The sequence below is a fragment of the Bos grunniens genome, chromosome 21 (assembly GCF_055505025.1).
Source record: "Bos grunniens cultivar Pamir isolate PY7600 chromosome 21, Bosgru_T2T1.0, whole genome shotgun sequence".
Taxonomy (NCBI): domain Eukaryota; kingdom Metazoa; phylum Chordata; class Mammalia; order Artiodactyla; family Bovidae; genus Bos; species Bos grunniens.
Genome location: NC_141185.1, coordinates 46262347 through 46280478, shown reverse-complemented (window position 1 = coordinate 46280478; position 18132 = coordinate 46262347). Strand labels below are relative to the sequence as shown.

The 18132-nt window shown below is 44.4% G+C and overlaps 2 protein-coding genes across 14 annotated transcripts in view; one reads left to right on the top strand and one right to left on the bottom strand.

Annotated features, from left to right (window-relative positions):
- ADAMTSL3 (ADAMTS like 3) overlaps positions 1 to 18132 on the bottom strand; it is a 376400-nt gene that overhangs the window by 26384 nt on the left and 331884 nt on the right. For 7 of the 13 annotated variants that reach the window (XR_015149981.1, XR_015149982.1, XR_015149983.1 and 4 more), the window contains 2 exons: positions 9510 to 9693; positions 6862 to 7066 (listed from right to left, as the gene is read on the bottom strand). The exons of 2 other annotated variants lie outside the window; for them this stretch is intronic. Coding sequence is in view for 4 of the 11 variants with exons in the window: in XM_086364278.1 (XP_086220404.1) it covers positions 6862 to 7066; positions 9510 to 9693 (389 nt within the window). In the remaining 7 variants the exon portion in view is untranslated. The remainder of the gene's footprint in view (positions 1 to 6861; positions 7067 to 9509; positions 9694 to 18132) is intronic. 4 more of the 13 variants (XR_015149986.1, XR_015149987.1, XR_015149989.1 and 1 more) reach the window with 1 other exon arrangement.
- LOC147349576 (uncharacterized) lies at positions 3729 to 5434 on the top strand. Its single transcript, XM_086364320.1, has one exon. The coding sequence runs from the start codon at positions 4669 to 4671 to the stop codon at positions 5296 to 5298; it is 630 nt and encodes a 209-aa protein (XP_086220446.1). The 5' UTR covers positions 3729 to 4668; the 3' UTR covers positions 5299 to 5434.

The following is an 18132-nucleotide window of genomic DNA, read 5'->3' as shown; positions in this document are numbered from 1 at the left end:
TATTTTTCTGGGCTCCAAAATCACTGCAGATGGTGACTGCAGCCATGAAAATAAAAGACGCTTACTCCTTGGAAGGAAAGTTATGACCAACCTAGATAGCATATTGAAAAGCAGAGACATTACTTTGCCAACAAAGGTTCGTCTAGTCAAGGCTATGGTTTTTCCTGTGCTCATGTATGGATGTGAGAGTTGGACTGTGAAGAAGGCTGAGTGCCAAAGAATTGATGCTTTTGAACTGTGGTGTTGGAAAAGACTCTTGAGAGTCCCTTGGACTGCAAGAAGATCCAACCAGTCCATTGTGAAGGAGATCAGCCCTGGGATTTCTTTGGAAGGAATGATGCTAAAGCTGAAACTCCAGTACTTTGGCCACCTCATGTGAAGAGTTGACTCATTGGAAAAGACTCTGATACTGGGAGGGATTGGGGGCAGGAGGAGAAGGGGATGACAGAGGATGAGATGGCCGGATGGCATCACTGACTCGATGGACGTGAGTCTCAGTGAACTCCGGGAGTTGGTGATGGACAGGGAGGCCTGGCATGCTGCAATTCATGGGATCGCAGAGAGTCAGACACGACTGAGCGACTGATCTGATCTGATCTGATCTGAATACCTTATATGCTAAGAGTCCAAGTTCATTCTTTTGCATTTGCATATTCAGTTGTTCTTCGCCAATGAGGAAGCAATTGTTCTTCTCTCATTGAATTGGTATTGTCACTCTTGTAGAAAATCACCTGACATAGATACATGGATTTGTCTCTAGACTTCAAATTCAATTTCATCAATCCATGTGTCTATGCTAGGTTAGCACCATGTTGCTGTTCCGTCAGTAAGTCACATCCGACTCTTTGCAATCCCATGGACAGTGTGGACTGCAGCCTGCCAGATACCTCTGTCTGTGAGATTTCCCAGGCAAGAATACTGGAGTGACTATTTGATGCAGCGATCAAACCTGCGTCTCCTGCATTAGCAGGTGGGTCCTTTAGTGCTGAGCCACCAAGGAAGCCCATGTTAGTACTGCACTGTCTTATTATTGTAGTAAGTTTTGAAATTGACATGTCTGAACCCTCTAACTTTGTTCTTTCTCTAGATTGCTTTGGCTATCTTGGGTCGTTTATATTTCCATATAAATTTTAGGATCAGCTTGCCAATTTCTGCAAAGAAGCTGGGGTTTTGATGGGGATTATGTTGAATCTGTAGATCAATTTACTGTCATGTGTATAATATTATGTTTTTTGATCCATAAATATACAATGCCTTTTCATTTATTTAGGTCTTCTTTAACAGTCCTTAGGCTTCCCTGGTGGCTCAGATGGTAAAGAATCTACCTACAATGCAGAAGACCTGGGTTCGATGCTCAGGTCAGGAAGATTCCCTGGAGAAGAGAATGGCTACCCACTCCAGTATTCATGCCTGGAGGATGCCATGGGTACAGGAGCCTAGAGGGCTACAGTCTATGGGGTCACAAAGTGTTGGACACAATGAAGCAATGAACACATTCTTTAATGTCCTTAAAAAAAGTTACTGTAGTTTTATAGTGTTCATTTTTAAAAAACTCTTCTTCCCTCTATGACTAACTGCTTTTGGGTTTAAACTCATTTTGAATGGGTGTGTTTCTGCACTTTTCTTACACTGCACGACTTCAGTGTGTTCTGCACTGATGCTGCACTGTTTTACTTACAGCAGTTTTGCAGGACACTCTGACATCAGGTTAGGAAACTCTTTCTATCCTCCTATCGATTTGTTTTTCTAAAAATCTCTTGTCCTCACACTCTCCCATATGAATGTCAAAATCATATGAGGTCTGAGAAAAGAATTCTACAGTAATTTGAACTGGAAGTACGTGTTGTGATTCATTTAAGGGAATGGGCTCCTTTATAGCACTCAGAGTACCTTTACTTATCCAAATTTTCTGTTATGTGTTTCAACAATATGTTGTATTTTTTCTTTATGGGTCAGGCAAGGATTAATTTTATGTGTCACTTCTCATCCATACCTGACGAAGTGATAGTTTAATGAGGTTTTGAACTTGGAACTGTTGTTTGAATGGTTTAAGAATTCTGAGGATGTTGATGTAAAAGAACCAAATTAGAACATTTCCTAACATTATATACAAAGATAAACTCAAAATGGATTCAAGACCTAAATGTAAGGTCAGAAACTATAAAACTCTTAGAGGAAAGCATAGGCAGAACACTCAATGACATAAATCAAAGCAACAACCTCTATGACCCACCTCCTAGAGTAATGGAGATTTAAAAAAAAAAAATAAACAAGTGGGATCTGATTAAACTTAAAAGGTTTTGCACAGCAAAGGAAACTATAAGCAAGGTGAAAAGACAACCCTCAGAATGGGAGAAAATAATAGCAGATGAAACAGCTGACAGACGATTAATTTCCAAAATATACAAGCAGCTCATACAACTCACTACCAGAAAAACAAACAACCAAATCAAAAAGTGGGGCAAAAGACCTACACAAGACATTTCTCTAAAGAAGACACGCAGATGGCTAACAAACATGTGAAAAGAGGCTTGATATTGATTATTATTAGAGAAATGCAAATCAAAACTGGTGAGACTATCACCTCACACCGGTCAGAATGACCATTATCAAAAAGTATGCAAACAACAAATGCTGAAGAGGGTGTGGAGAAAAGGGAATCCTCTTGCACTGTTGGTGGGAATGTAAATTGATACAGCCACTATGGAAGATGGTATGGAAGTTCCTTACAAACTAGGAATAAAACCACCATATGACCCAGCAATCCCACTTCTAGGCATATACCCTGAGGAAACCAAAACTGAAAAAGACACATGTTCCCCAGTGTTCACTGCAGCGCTATTTACAATAGCTAGAACACTGAAGCAACCTAGATGTCCATCAACAGTAGAATGGCTAAAGAAGTTGTGGTACATATACACAATGGAATATTCAGTTCAGTTTAGTTCAGTTGCTCAGTCATGTCCTACTCTTTGGGACCCCATGAATTGCAGCACGCCAGGCCTCCCTGTCCATCACCAACTCTCAGAGTTCACTCAAACTCATGTCCATTGAGTCGGTGATGCCATCCAGCCATCTCATCCTCTGTTGTCCCCTTCCCCTCCTTCCCCCAATCCTTCCCAGCATCAGAGTCTTTTCCAATGAGTCAATTCTCTGCATGAGGTGGCCAAAGTACTGGAGTTTCAGCTTTAGCATCATTCCTTCCAAAGAACACCCAGGACTGATCTCCTTTAGGATGAACTGGTTGGATCTCCTTGCAGTCCAAGGGACTCTCAAGAGTCTTCTCCAACACCACAGTTCAAAAGCATCAATTCGTCAGCACTCAGCCTTCTTCACAGTCCAACTCTCACATCCATACATGACTATTGGAAAAACAGCTACTCAGCCCTAAAAGGAACACATTTGCATCTGCCCTAATGAGGTGGATAAACCTAGAGCCTATTATACAGAATGAAGTAAGTCAGAAAGAGAAAGATAAATATCATATTCTTAATCATATATACGGAATCTAGGAAAATGGTACTGAAGAATTTATTTGCAGCACAGCAATGGAGAAAAAAACATAGAGAACAGACTTATGGACATGGGGAAAGGGGAGAAGAGGCTGAGATGCATGGAGAGAGTAACATGGAAACTTACATTACCATATATAAAATAGATGGCCAATGGGAATTTAGTGTATGTCTCTGGGAACGCAAACAGGGGCTCTGTATCAACCTAGAGGGGTGGGATGGAGAGGGAGATGGGACAGAGGTTTAAGATGGAGGGGACATATGTATACCTATGGCTGATTCATGCTGAGGTTTGACAGAAAATAACAAAATTCTGAAAGCAATTATCCTTCAATTAAAAAATAAATTAATTTTTTAAAAAGAATTCTGGGGATGTTGAGATGGGGTGAGTGTATTGTGCACATGAGAAGGACCTAAATTTGGGGGAAAATGCAGAATGTTATGGACCAAACTGTATCCCTCAAAATTTATACAGTGAGGTCCTAACCACCAATGTGACCATATTTAGAGATAGGGTCCTAAGGAGGTTAGAGGTTAAATGAGGCCAAAGGGTGGAGCCTTAGTCTGATAGGAAGTGGCCTTGTAAGAAGTAGAAGAGACACTCAGAACTCTCTTTTCCGTGTGTGCTGAGAGAAGAGGTTATGTGAGGACAGAGACAGAGGAGCCTGCCAGGCTACAGTCCTGTCCATGGGGTTGCAAAAGAGTCGGACATGACTTAGCGACACAAGAATAATAGTGTCAGAAGGTGGTTGTCTACAAGCCAGTAACTAAAACCAACCCTAAGAACACCTTGATTTTGAACTTCTAGCCTCCTGCTGCTGCTGCTGCTAAGTCGCTTCAGTGAAGTCCAACTGTGCGACCCCATAGATGGCAACCCACCAGGCTCCTCCATCCCTGGGATTCTCCAGGCAAGAACACTGGAGTAGGTTGCCATTTCCTTCTCCAATGCATGAAAGTGAAGTCGCTCAGTCGTGTCTGACTGTTCGTGACCCCATGGACTGCAGCCTACCAGGCTCCTCTGTCCATGAGATTTTCCAGGCAAGAGTACTGGAGTAGGTTGCCATTGCCTTCACCAATAAAATAAGAACATTAATAGCAAGCATGCTGACCCTCGACCCGACAACCAGAGCTACTTTACCCGTCTTTGGCATCATCCATGGGTCAAGTGGATAAGGAGCCACTCCAGCCACTCTGTGAAGAGGACTCGGAGGTGACAGTGCAGAAGCTTCTGGGCTCCTTAGAAAGCCAGAACTCAGAAAGCCTGAGCTTGAATACACCCAGGGTGGGGCCCCAGTCCATCCTTGTGAAGTCCTCCCTTGCCATGAAGGACTTCACCATCCAAAAACCTCAGCCTCAAAGCCCTCAGATTTCTACCATCCTACCAGCCTGGCTATTCCTGAGGGAGACCATTCGGATACCAGAGACAACCCACGATTCAGATGAGATCACTGACCCTACCACTCCCCCACCTACCCCATCTTCCTGGTGTGACCATGGGGCCACTCCCTTCATTCACGGCACCCCCGACACCCGCCACACCCGCCGCATGCCTGACACCCGGAGCACCAGCGATATCTGCGGCACAGGTGGCACCCAACACACCAGCGGTATTCGAGACATCAGCAGAATCCGAGACACCAGTGATACCCATGACAAGAGCGACACCTGTGACACCAGTGGCAGCCATGACACCCGAGACACCAGCAGCACCCGTGACACCCACGCAAGAGCAGCACCCAAGACATCAGTGGCACCCGAGACACAGCAGCATCCCAGATACCAGTGATACCCGCAACAAGAGCACCACCTGTGACACCAGCAGTACCCGTGACACCTGAGCCACCAGCGGCACCCAAGACACCAGCAGCACTCATGACACCCATGGCAAGAGCAGCACCCACCACAAGAGCGGCACCCGAGACACCAGTGGCACCCATGACATCAGTGGCACCTGTGACACCCGAGACACCAGCGGCACCCAGGACAAGAGCAGCACCCAGACAAGAGCGGCACCCGAGACACCAGTGGCACCTGCAACAGCAGCGGCACCTGAGATACCAGTGGCACCCATGACACGAGTGGCACCAGGACAAGAGCAGCACCCGAGACACCAAGAGCACCCAGGACAAGAGTGGCACCTGAGACACTAGCAGCACCTGGGACAAGAGTGGCACCCAGACACCAGCGGCACCCGAGATACCAGTGGCACCCAAGACACCCATGGTACCTGTGACATTAGCAGCAAAGCCCCAGAGGGAACCCACTACCCCTTGAGTGTGGCTAACACCACCGGACGCTCCTACCAAGCTGGGCAGTCCCACTCCCCAGCCACTCCCTCTGGCCTCAGCAAGAAAAAGAGGGGCGTGGCTGGGAGAATATGGAGGTTCATAATATAACATTGCTGTTGTGGACTGCCCAGCAATACCCGCACAAGTAAAGTAGGCCCAGAACAACCCATGGATGACTGACCAAGACAAAAGCAGCCCTGCCGGGCTCCCTGAGACCCAGTCAAATGGACTTTGGGATTCAAATCCAGCACCTCCACAGCCATCAGGAGCCCTGGCCAGCTTAGAGAATGGCCTGGAGCGGCCTGGGGGACCAGAAGAGGCGCCACCCTGACCCAGCTGCCCCTCCTCCGCCACTGCGTGAAACTTCACAGACTGGACTGTCCCCCGGGGCATGCCCCCCTCCCCCACACTCCCCCCTTCCATGTTAGTGGTGGAGGGGATAGTTTTTGCCAACTCCTTGGTTCTTCATGGTTTAATTAACTTTATTTCTCCAGAAAGATGTATCTCCCTCTGTTTTGCATCCTCTCCAGTTGGAGAAGTGTGTAGTCATGTAGGACTTGGAGTTAATGACCTAAGAATTAGCACAATCATTCTCAAGAGCAACAACTGCTGCACTGCAGGGCAGAAATGCAGAAAGAGTGTATTATTCTCCCACACTGACAATACTGAACATTTTCTGAAGGGCTGAGGGGAACTTTTGCTCTCTGCACCCTGTGTTAATATTGACCGGGAGGTCTAGGATAGAATAGAACCAGCTGGTGTGTGGTGTGGTCAGCTCCCTGTGCAGATGAGTTTCCTGAATGTCCTGCAGGAGTCTGCGCTCTCCTCTCCCCTGTGGGGAAGGGCCCTGATGGGTGGGGTTTTGTTACAGTATTGCTTGTTTTATGTTTTGGCCTCATGGCATATGGGATCTTAGTTCCCCGACCAGGGATGGAACCCATATCCCTTGCATTGGAAGGCAAAGTCCTAACACTGGATTGCCAGGGGAAGTCCCTTTTTGGATATGTGGGTTTGACCACAGGGACTGGATGATTTTTAAACACTAGATTTGTCAGCATTACCTGGTTCCCTTGTTCAAAGAGCCCTTGAACACAGGGGTGACTGGAACAGGGTCTTCTCCCCAGAGGCCTGTCTCTGAGGATGCACACTCTCGGTGGCAACGCCTGCACCGTTCCGTTGGCTCTTGTGCGCTTACATGTCACTTGCCGACTGCGGAATCCTTCACCACAAGACACAGAGCACTCTGACCACGCGCCTGTGAGCCACCTAAGAACAAAAACTACAGGAGCTTAGTAGGTCAGACCCTATGGGGACTGTCTTCCAAAGAGAAAGCCCATCCTAGCAGTATGACTGTTTCAAGGCTGACACATATCTCTGGGAGTGGGCAGCAGCACAATAACTCCCAGCTGTACTCTCAGATATCCTTTCACTAAGAAGCAACAGAATCACCATGTAGAGACGATAGCATCGGGGCGGGATAAAATAGTCCTCAGAGATGTAAGAGCCATCAGCTGTGTGGCCTCAGAGAGCAGAGCTAGGGCAAAATTAGTTGGAAATTTTGGAAACGTGATTTTCAACTCATGGAAACCAAAGGGAAGAAAAAAGGAGGTAGCACCTGTTTGGTCACTCAGACTTGTCTGATTCTTGCGACCCCATGGGCTGTAGCACCAGGCTCCTCTGACCATGGGATTTTCCAAGCAAGAATACTGGAGAGGTTGCTATCTCCTCCCCCAGAGGATCTTCCCAACTCAGGGATCAAACCTGTCTCCTGCAGCTCCTGCACTGGCAGGCAGATTCTTTACCACTAGTGCCATCTGGGAAGATGAACTGGGAGACTGGGGTTGACATATATACACTACTCTGTATAATACAGATAACTAATGAAAACCTACTGTATCACACAGGGAACTCTACTTTTCGTTCTGTGTGACCTAAATGGGAAGGAAATCCAAAAAAGAGGGGATGTATGTATACATGTGACTGATTAACTTTGCTGTATGGTAGAAACACATCGTAAAGCAACTATCCTCCAATAAAAAATAAATAAAAGATGTTTCTGCTTATAGAGTGGACAAGGCACTCTAGAGAGGAGACAAAACTCAGGAGGCTCCTGACGTGGCCCTTGTGAGGAATGACAAAGACATTGGGAACAGTAGGAAACTGACAGGAACGGATGGAAGTGAGAGGAAAGGGGGCTGGGTAGCTTTGAATGTGGTCATTGTGATCTGGAACACGAACTAGGGGCAGATCAGATTTGGTGGAGATTATGAGTTTGATTTTGGATATTTTTAAAACTATTGATTTGTGTCATCTATGATATTGAAAGGTTATTAATGGCTTTACCCCTGGGGATGCAGATGATACCACTCTAATGGCAGAAAGTGAAGAGGAACTAAAGAGCCTCTTGATGAGGGTGAAGGAGCAGAGTGAAAGAGCCAGCTTAAGACTACATAGCAAAAAAAAAAAAAAACTAAGATCATGGCATCCGGCTGCATTACTGCATGGCAAATAGAAGGGGAAACGGTGGAAGTAGAGACAGATTTCCTCTTCTTGGGCTCCAAAATCACTGTGGATGGTGACTGTAGCCATGAAATCAGAAGACGATTGCTTCTTGCCAGGAAAGCGATGAGAAACCTAGACAGTGTGTTGCAAAGCAGAGACATTATTACTCTGCCAACAAAGGTCCGTATAGTCAAGACTGTGGTCTTCCCAGTGGGCATGTACAGCTGTGAGAGCTGGACCACAAAGAAGGCAGAACACCAAAGAAGTGATGATGCCTTTGAATTGTGGTGCTGGAGAAGACTCCTGAAAGTCCTTTGGACAGCGAGGATATCAAACCAGTCAATCTTAAGGGAGATCAACCTGAATATTCACTGGAAGGACTAATGCTGAAGCTGAAGCTCCAACATTTTGGTCACCTGAAGAGAACAGATGACTCATTGGAAAAGTCCCTGATGCTGGGAAAGATGTAGGGCAGAAGGAGAAGAGGGCATTAGAGGATGAGATGGCTAGACGGCATCACCAATGCAATGATCATGAACTTGGGAAAACTCTGAGAGATGGTGAGGGGCAGGGAGGCCTGCGTGCTGTAGTCTATGGGGTCACAAAGAGTCAGACATGACAGGCAACTGAATAACAACACCACCCGTGGGGGTAGAATCTAAGGAATGGTGCTTTTCACAAGTCTCTCTTGTGATGCTGGTCTACTGACATATCTCTGAGGTGAACCCATGAAGTCAGCTTCCCCGTGCTCATAAGGTACATTGTGAGTGCAGGGAGCAGGTGAGAGTGGCAATTAACTCCAGAAGATCTGAAATCAGACTAACCCGGTTTGAATTCTGGCTCTCATAACTGTGTGGCCTAGGGGAGTTTTTCCAACTATATAATAGAGGATGAACAACACTGGAGACATCCCTGGAGGTCCAGCGGCTAAGACTCCGAGCTTCTGGTGCAGGGGACTCGGGTTCAATCCCTGGTTGGTTATGTGGTGTAGCATAACAAAAAAATAAAATAAATTTTTAAAAAAAGAAAATGAACGATATTGACTTGATAGGTGACTGTGAAGTGATCCACATAAACTACTTAGTTGAGCACCTAGTATAGTCCACATAAAACAAATCTTAGTGGTTGAGTTATTCATTCCACATTACTATGCATTTTCAAACAAGTCAAACACTGGTAGCAAGGAGAGAAGAGTGACTGCACACACCTTGGGGGGCAGTCCTGAATGTTACAGGGCTGGAACGCAGCCTGTGGCTTGCGGAGCTGGTCACAGAAGGCCTCGCTCACTTCCTGCCCGTTGGCCATCAGGCACTGGGGTCTCTGAACTTGGGCTCCCAAGTGGCCGCATGTGGCAGAACAATGAGTCCAGTTGCCAAGCTCCCAGAAAGTCTCTGCAGAAAGAAAAGGAATGTCACAGATGGCCACTGGAGGAGAAGGGATGATGGGCTGGAGACGACCCGGCCAAAGACAACTATGAGCTGCTTTCTGGTTAGCTGCCCGTCGGGCTCTCTGAGCAGCACACAGAGAATCTGCCATCAGGTGGAGTAAAGGGGTCCTTTAAATCTCATTTTCCCTTGCCTAGCTCGTTGTCATAACTGCGGGGGGTTATTCCAGCCAGGATGGAGCCCTTGGTCCTGCAGCTGGACTGGAACCCAGTGCGTCTGATGCCAACTCTAACTCTTTCAAAATACTACCTCACATTTCACAAAGGCCCCTTGACAGTTCAAGCAAGACATACAGCCTGGGAAAGGGGTTGTCTCAGGCCAGCTAGATCTGCCAGAAAAATCCCAGAGAAGGAGGAGAAACTCTGTGCAGTAGGCCGGCTTCTCAAGACTCTCCAAGCAGAGCCAAGAGAGGAGGGTCTCTCCGGGGGATGCCCTAATGGATTCTCTTTCTCAAAAGTGGATCAGACTGAGAGAGATGAAAGATGATTTAGCGGGGAGCAGGGATTAAGCAGACAGGTTCAAGATACATTTCAATTCCATTCTTACTTCTCTACTAATTCTTAATCTAAACTTCAGATGAGACCTGAAGCTGAATAAATAATTAGCCATAGAGCCTTCTGGAAAGATGAAAATGGGAGTTTCCTTTAAAAAAGCTGAAGCTGACCACTTCGAATAATCATGGTTTGTTTTCCTTTTAGTCCTCGTTCCAAGTAGCCTTTCCTTTCCCTTTTGACACTGGATAAAAAGATGAAGTAGGACATGACGATGACAGATTTGTGTATGATCACAGAAAGTACCAGATTTTCTTGAAATAATCACAAGTAAGTAATAGCTACCAGCTGTGTCCACAGGGTGCTCCACTGAGTACACCTATGCCTTTAGCTTAACTGTTTTCCAGTGCTTCCTTCTGATTTTGGAATTTTGTCCTAACTTGCATATCATTTGCAAAGCAGAACAGTACACATTTTTAGGTGCCCTACAGCTTATTTAAAACATTTTTAGAAATAGCTTAGTTTATTGAGAAGTTTCCAGGTAATAGGTACTGAGTTAAACACTTTAACATCAATTTTCCATTGAATTCTCACGGCCATCTTTTGATTTAGATTATTTTTACTTGCAGAGATAGAAATGGAAAGAAGCTATGTGACTTTTCCAAGGTCCTGCAGCTGGACTGGAACCCAGTGTGTCTGATGCCATACCTAACTCTATGTCATATTTCATAAAGGCAAGACAGTTCAAGGCAAGACATACATGCATTTCTTTAAAAAAATACACCTCTTTTTACTGAGGTATAATTCATATAAGAAAAAATGCTTATATGTCAAACATGCAGTTCTATGAGTTTTCACAATTGTATGTACTTAGGTAACCATGATCCAGAGCAAGGTATATACATTCCATCACTCATAAAGCATCCTCTCATCTATGAAGCAGGTTAAAGGCTAACAGAGTTCTGCCAAGAGAACACATTGGTCATAGCAAACACCATCTTCCAACAACACAACCAGATGGTCAATACCGAAATCAGAATGATTACATTCTTTGCAGCCAAAGATGGAGAAGCTCTATACAGTCAGCAAAAACAAGACTGGGAGCTGACTGTGGCTCAGATCTTGAACTCATTATTGACAAATTCAGACTTAAATTGAAGAAGGCAGGGAAAACCACTACTTTCTGAATGGAAGACCATACCTGAATGGAAGACCATTCAGGTACGACCTAAATCAAATCCCTTATGATTATACAGTGGAAATGACAAATAGATTCAAGGGATTAGATTTGATAGACAGAGTGCCTGAAGAACTATGGACTGAGGTCTGTGACATTGTACAAGAGACAGTGAGCAAGACCATCCCCAAGAAAAAGAAATGCAAAAATGCAAAATGGTTGTCTGAGGAGGCCTTACAAATAGCTGAAAAAAGAAGAGAAGCTAAAGACAAAGGAGAAAAGGAAAGATATACCCATCTGAGTGCAGAGTTCCAAAGAATAGCAAGGAGAGAGAAGAAAGCCTTCTTCAGTGACCAATGCAAAGAAATAGAGGAAAATAATAGGGTAGAAAAGACTAGAGATCTCTTCAAGGAAATTTAGAGATACCAAGGGAACATTTCATGCAAAGATGGGCACAATAAAAGACCAAAATGGTATGGACCTAACAGAGGCAGAAGATATCAAGAAGAGGTGGCAAGCATACACAGAAGAACTATACAAAAAAGATCATCATGACCCAGACTACCATAATGATGTGATCACTCACCTAGAGCCAGACATCCTGGAATGTGAAGTCAAGTGGGCCTTAGGAAGCATCACTATGAACAAAGCTAGTGGAGGTGATGGAATTCCAGTTGAGTTATTTCAAATCCTAAAAGATAATGCTGTGAAAGTGCTGCACTCAATATACAAGGAAATTCGGAAAACTCAGCAGTGGCCACAGGACTGGAAAAGGTCAGTTTTCATTCCAATCCCAAAGAAAGGCAATCCCAAAGATTGTTCCAACTACTGCACAATTGTACTCATCTCACTCTCTAGCAAAGTAAGGCTCAAAATTCTCCAAGCCATGCTTCAACAGTGCATGAACCGTGAACTTCCAGATGTTCAAGCTGGATTTAGAAAAGGCAGAGGAAGCAGAGATCAAATTGCCAACATCCATTGGATCATCAAAAAAGCTACAGTGTTCCAGAAAACCACCTACTTCTGCTTATTGACTACGCCAAAGCCTTTGGCTGTGTGGATCACAATAAACTGTGGGAAATTCTTCAAGACATGGGGGTATACCAGACAACCTTACCTGCCTCCTGAGAAATCTGTATGCAGGTCAAGAAGCAACAATTAGAACTGGACATGGAACAACAGACTGGTTCCAAATCAGGAAAAGAGTACATCAAGGCTGTATAATGTCACCCTGCTTATTTAACTTATATGCAGAGCACATCATGCCAAATGCTGGGCTGGATGAAGCACAAGCTGGAATCAAGATTGTTGGGAGAAATATCAATAACCTCAGATATGCAGATGACACCACCTTTATGGCAGTAAACGAAGAACAACTAAAGAGCCTCTTGATGAAAGTGAAAGAGGAGAGTGAAAAAGGTGGCTTAAAACTCAACATTTAGAAAACTAAGATCATAGCATCCGGTCCCATCACTTCATGGCAAATAGATGGTGAAACAATGGAAACAGTGAGAGACTTTATTTTGGGGGGCTTCAAAATCACTGCAGATGGTGACTATAGCCATGAAATTAAAAGATGCTTGCTCCTTGGAAGAAAAGCTATAACCAACCTAGACAGCATATTAAAAAGGAGAGACATTACTTTGCCAACAAAGGTCCATCTAAGTCAACACTATGGTTTTTCCAGTAGTCATGTACGGATGTGAGAGTTGGACCATAAAGAAAGCTGAGCACCAAAGAATTGATGCTTTTGAACTGTGATGTTGGAGAAGACTCTTGAGAGTCCCTTGGACTTCAAGGAGATCCAACCAGTCCATCCTAAAGGAGATCAGTCCTGGGTGTTCATTGGAAGGACTAGGAGATCAGTCCTGGGTGTTCATTGGAAGGACTGATGTTGAAGCTGAAACTCTAATACTTTGGCCTCCTGATGCGAAGAACTGATTCATTGGAAAAGACCCTGATGCTGTGAATGACTGATGGCAGAAAGAGAAGAGGACAACAGAGGATGAGATGGTTTGATGGCATCACCGACTTGATGGACATGAGTTTGAGTAAACTCTGGGAGTTGGTGATGGACGTTGAAGCCTGGTGTGGTGCGGTCCATGGGGTCACAAAGAGTTGGACGCAACTGAACAACTGAACTGAACTGCACTGCCCCTCCTCCAAGGCAACTACTTCTTTATTTCTGTCAACATACATCAGTAGTATCTGTTCTTGGACTTTATACAATATGTACTCTTTTCTGTCTGGCTTCTTTTGCTTAATATAATGTTTTTGAGATTCACCCATATAGTTGTGTATATCAGTAACTCATTCTTTTTTATTGCTGAATACTACTCCATTGTATGAATATACCATAGTTTATCTATTCTCCTATTAATGGTCATTATGAAGTAAAGACTGAAAAGAACATGCTTGTATTTTTTTGTGTGTGTGAACATGTTTTCATTTTTCTCGGGTAAATACCTGTGAATGGAATTGTTGGGTCAAGGGTAGGTATGTGCTTAAGTTTATTAGAAACTGCCACATAGTTTTCCAATGTGGTTGCCCCATTTTATCCATCTATCTGCAGTGCATTGGGAATTTCTTTTGATGCCAAAAAGTTTCCATCATCAGTTGGTTTTCACTCTTCTGGTAGGTGTGATACTGTATCTCATTGTGCTTTCAATTTTCATTTTCCTGATTCCATCTGTCAGTCTTTTTTGTGAACTTCAAGTCTCTTGCCATTGTCTTTCTCGGGGAGGGGAGAATTCATTGTTAAACTGTAATAGTTCCTCACATATTCTGGACATAAGTTCTTAATCAGACATAGGACTGCCAATCTTTCTCCCAGTCTAAGGCTTGTGTGGTCATATTCTTAATAGTGTCTTTGATTAGCACATTCTTGATGAGGTCCAATTTGATTTTTTTTGTTTTATGATGAATGATTTTTGACACAAATGAATTGAAAAAGTAGATCATTATTTCCTCCCACATAGAACTCCTCAGTGGCTTCTCATATTTTGGGAATAAAACTCCAGTCTTTACCTTGACCTTCAGAGGCTTGAACGATTTGGTCCTCAGAAACTCTCCAGCTTCATCTCACACACCTCTCCTTCTACCCCACTGAACCCTCACCAAACGAATCTTCTTTCTGTTCCTTGACCACGCACAGCCTGTGCTCACTTTAGAGTCCTCGCACTTACTGCTCCCTCTGCCAGAAATGCTCTTTCCTCACCTCTTGGGATGGAAGTCTCCACCCTATCCTTTAGGTCTGGAGTCAAGTATCACCTCCTCAGAGGGCTAAATGATGCACAATCACCATTGGGCTCACCATCCTACTTCCTTTTCTTCATAGCACTTTCCACAGAGAAATATCCTGTACACTTATTTGTTTACTGGTTTATTATCCATCTCTCTGACTGGAATGCCAAATCCTTGAGACTAGACACACTATATACTTAGGTGCTCAGCCAGTATTTGTTAAGGTGACCAATGAATTTCTTTGAAATGCTAGCCACTGAAGGTTTGGCACATTCCACAATGTACACATGTGTGTGTGTGTGGTGCGTATGTGTGTGTGGTGCATGTGTGTGTGTGCAGGAGGTGGTAGAACAATGTAGGTAGTTTCAATAAATCAAAGTCTTAAATATTCCAAAGATGTCACCTTTACCAGCAATTTCAGCCTCATGAGTATCCAATCTTTTAATTAACTGATTTGAAGGCATTCATTTGATTTCCATGTTCCATTCCACATGGAACTTCTCTCTGCCTTTGCACATCCTGATTTCTCTGCCTGGAACATTCTTCTTCCTCCTCCCAGAGCAACATCCTGACTTATGTGGAAACCTGGTTGGCTTCTCCAGAGAGCATTAGGGACCCCTCCTCAGAGCTACTGTGTCCTTTGGAGCTGACTCACTGAAAAAGAGCCTGATGCTGGGAAAGATTGAAGGCAAAAGGCAAAGGAGGTGGCAGAGGATGAGGGATGAGATGGTTAAATAGCATCACCGACTCAATGGACATGAATTTGAGCAAACTCCAGGAGATAGTGAAGGACAGGGAAGTGTGGCATGCTGCAGTCCACAGGGTCGCAAAGTGTCAGACATGACTTAGCGGCTGAACAACAAACAACCATTACAGCGTTTGTCACTCTGCTTCAAATATCTGTTCACATGAGCATCTCCTTCTCTAGACTATGGGCTTCTCAAGGACTAGGTCATCTACATATTCCCAGCTCTGGCAAAAGCAAGCATGCACTGGGCAAATATTTGCTGAACATGGCTATGTTTGTGTCTGAATGTTTGTGTCTCTCTAAAATTTACATGTCACATCCTAACATGCAGGAGGTGGGGGCATTGGGAAGTAATTAGGTCACATAGGCGGAGCCCTCATGAGTGAGATTAGTGCCCTAATGAAAGAAGCCCCAGGGAGCCCCTTTATCCCTTTGGCCATAAGAGGACACAGCAAAAAGACGACTGTCTGTGAACCAGGCAGCTGGCCCTCATCAGACATCGGATCTGGCCCTACCTTGATCTTGGATGTCCCTGCCTCCAGAACTGCAAGAAATAAATGTCTGTTGTTTATAAGCCACCCCCTCCATGCTGGTCTGTGCTACGTTGTTATGGTAGTGCAAACAGACTAAGATGAATGTTGAATGAATGGACGAAGGTGCTTGTAAGGATGGTAGCATTGTGTCGAAAAGAAGAGAAAACAGTATCACATAAATACAATGATCTCATAAATAACATGAGCTGGCTTGTTGAATGGCAACTCAACATGATTTTCTCCTTCTATGCTCTCCCTGCATCCACATCTCTAGAATCTCTATTTGCAGAGTTACATTCTATATGACATAACCTGAAAATCAAAGACACTAGCTAAAGATTTAAAAGATTGAAATGATGTAGCCTTTACTGTTCCTATAGAGTAGACATAGTTAAACATGAGGTCAGAGAGCAACTTCTGTGTATCCTTCTGCAATTCACTCATTTTCAGCTACAAGGAGCTGAGATCAGCAGTATGGGTTCCCTGTGATTCAGGCATTTCTGATTTTCTTTTTTATCCTAAGTACCAAGGATCTTTATTCTCAATAAAGAATCTGTTCAGTTCCATTCAGTCACTCAGTCGTGTCCGACTCTTTGCGACCCCATGAATCGCAGCACGCCAGACCTCCCTGTCCATCACCAACTCCCGGAGTTCACTCAGACTCACGTCCATCGAGTCAGTGATGCCATCCAGTCATCTCATCCTCTGTCGTCCCCTTCTCCTCCTGCCCCCAATCCCTCCCAGCATCAGACTCTTTTCCAATGAGTCAACTCTTAGCATGAGGTGGCCAAAGTACTGGAGTTTCAGCTTTAGCATCATTCCTTCCAAAGAACACCCAGGACTGATCTCCTTTAGAATGAATCTGTAGCTGTAGATAATATGTCACTATTTTGAGAATAAAGTGTCCCATTATCTTCATGCTTTGCAAATCCTCAGGCACAGAGTTAAACCTCATTCTCATAAATATTTTGATTTTCTTAACTCTGTCCCTGTCTCTTGGCCTCTTAAAGAGTTTTGCAAGACATACGTCGATTAGGTTCTTGTGACTAAGCACTGATACATAACAAAGTTAATATGTGTGGGAAAACATACTTGTGAAAGAAGACCAATGAAAGAATTGATTCAATAATCCTTAGCAAATCTTTCCTCTATAAACATTTACCAAGGTAGTGATCATTTTGCAACTCGAAAACCAATACCTGTGTTACCACAAATAATGATGCACATTTGGGATATGAGCTCCCTGGGCTTCCTCAGGAGTGGATTTTTTTTTTTAAGCTTGCATATGGAAGGACAAGTTTAACAGGTTCTTAGCCACACTAACATATAGCATCTCTACATGTATTCAGGGTTTACAGCCTAACTAACAAGGTAGGAAAAAATATATTCACTGAAATTCCAGAAGGGACTGGAGGAAGCAGCTGGGGCTGACAGGCTCCTCCCCTCCAGACAGCTCTGGGAACAGGGCAAGGGGTGATGCTTTATAGGGAACATCACATGGTGACAGGTGCACACTTTTAGGAAGGTTGTGCAGCATTAAGTGTAAGAGCAGACGATGGTGGGGAATGCTGTATACTGTGTGACGTCATTCTTGATTCCTCAGTCACGTGACTAGAGTCAAGAGCTGCCTGACTGCAGAGATGTGTAAAGAGAAGAGATGTGTGGTGCAGAACTGAGACACCATGCAGACCCCTGAGTGGAGGGGGGAAGGAAGGGGTAAGGCCGGAACTGACTTCTCAGGGACCTGAGGGAAGGCACTAGCATTAGACAGGCTAAGCCTACCCTATCTGTTGAAAATCTTCCATATTAAGATCCTAGAGGACCACAGAGGTCTTTGGGCCTGGCATGCTGCAGTCCATGGGGTCACATGAGTCAGACATGACTTAGAGACTGAACAACAGCAACAAGAGGCATACCAGGGTCTTTCTGGCCAGCACTAAGAGTCCAGGAGGGTGATATGAGCAACACTGAAAGAGAAAACTATATATTTGGGCTCTAGCACACACTTTTATGAGTCTCAGGTTTCCTCATTTATACAACTGGATAAAAGATTACTGCCCCCAACACTGTGCTATTGTAAACATCAAAAGAGGTAATGAACATGAAAGTGCTTCACACGTGACTATTCCAACTCCCCATCTATTTGTGTCTCTGTGCCTGCATGTGTGCTCAGCTGTGTCTGACTCTTTGCAA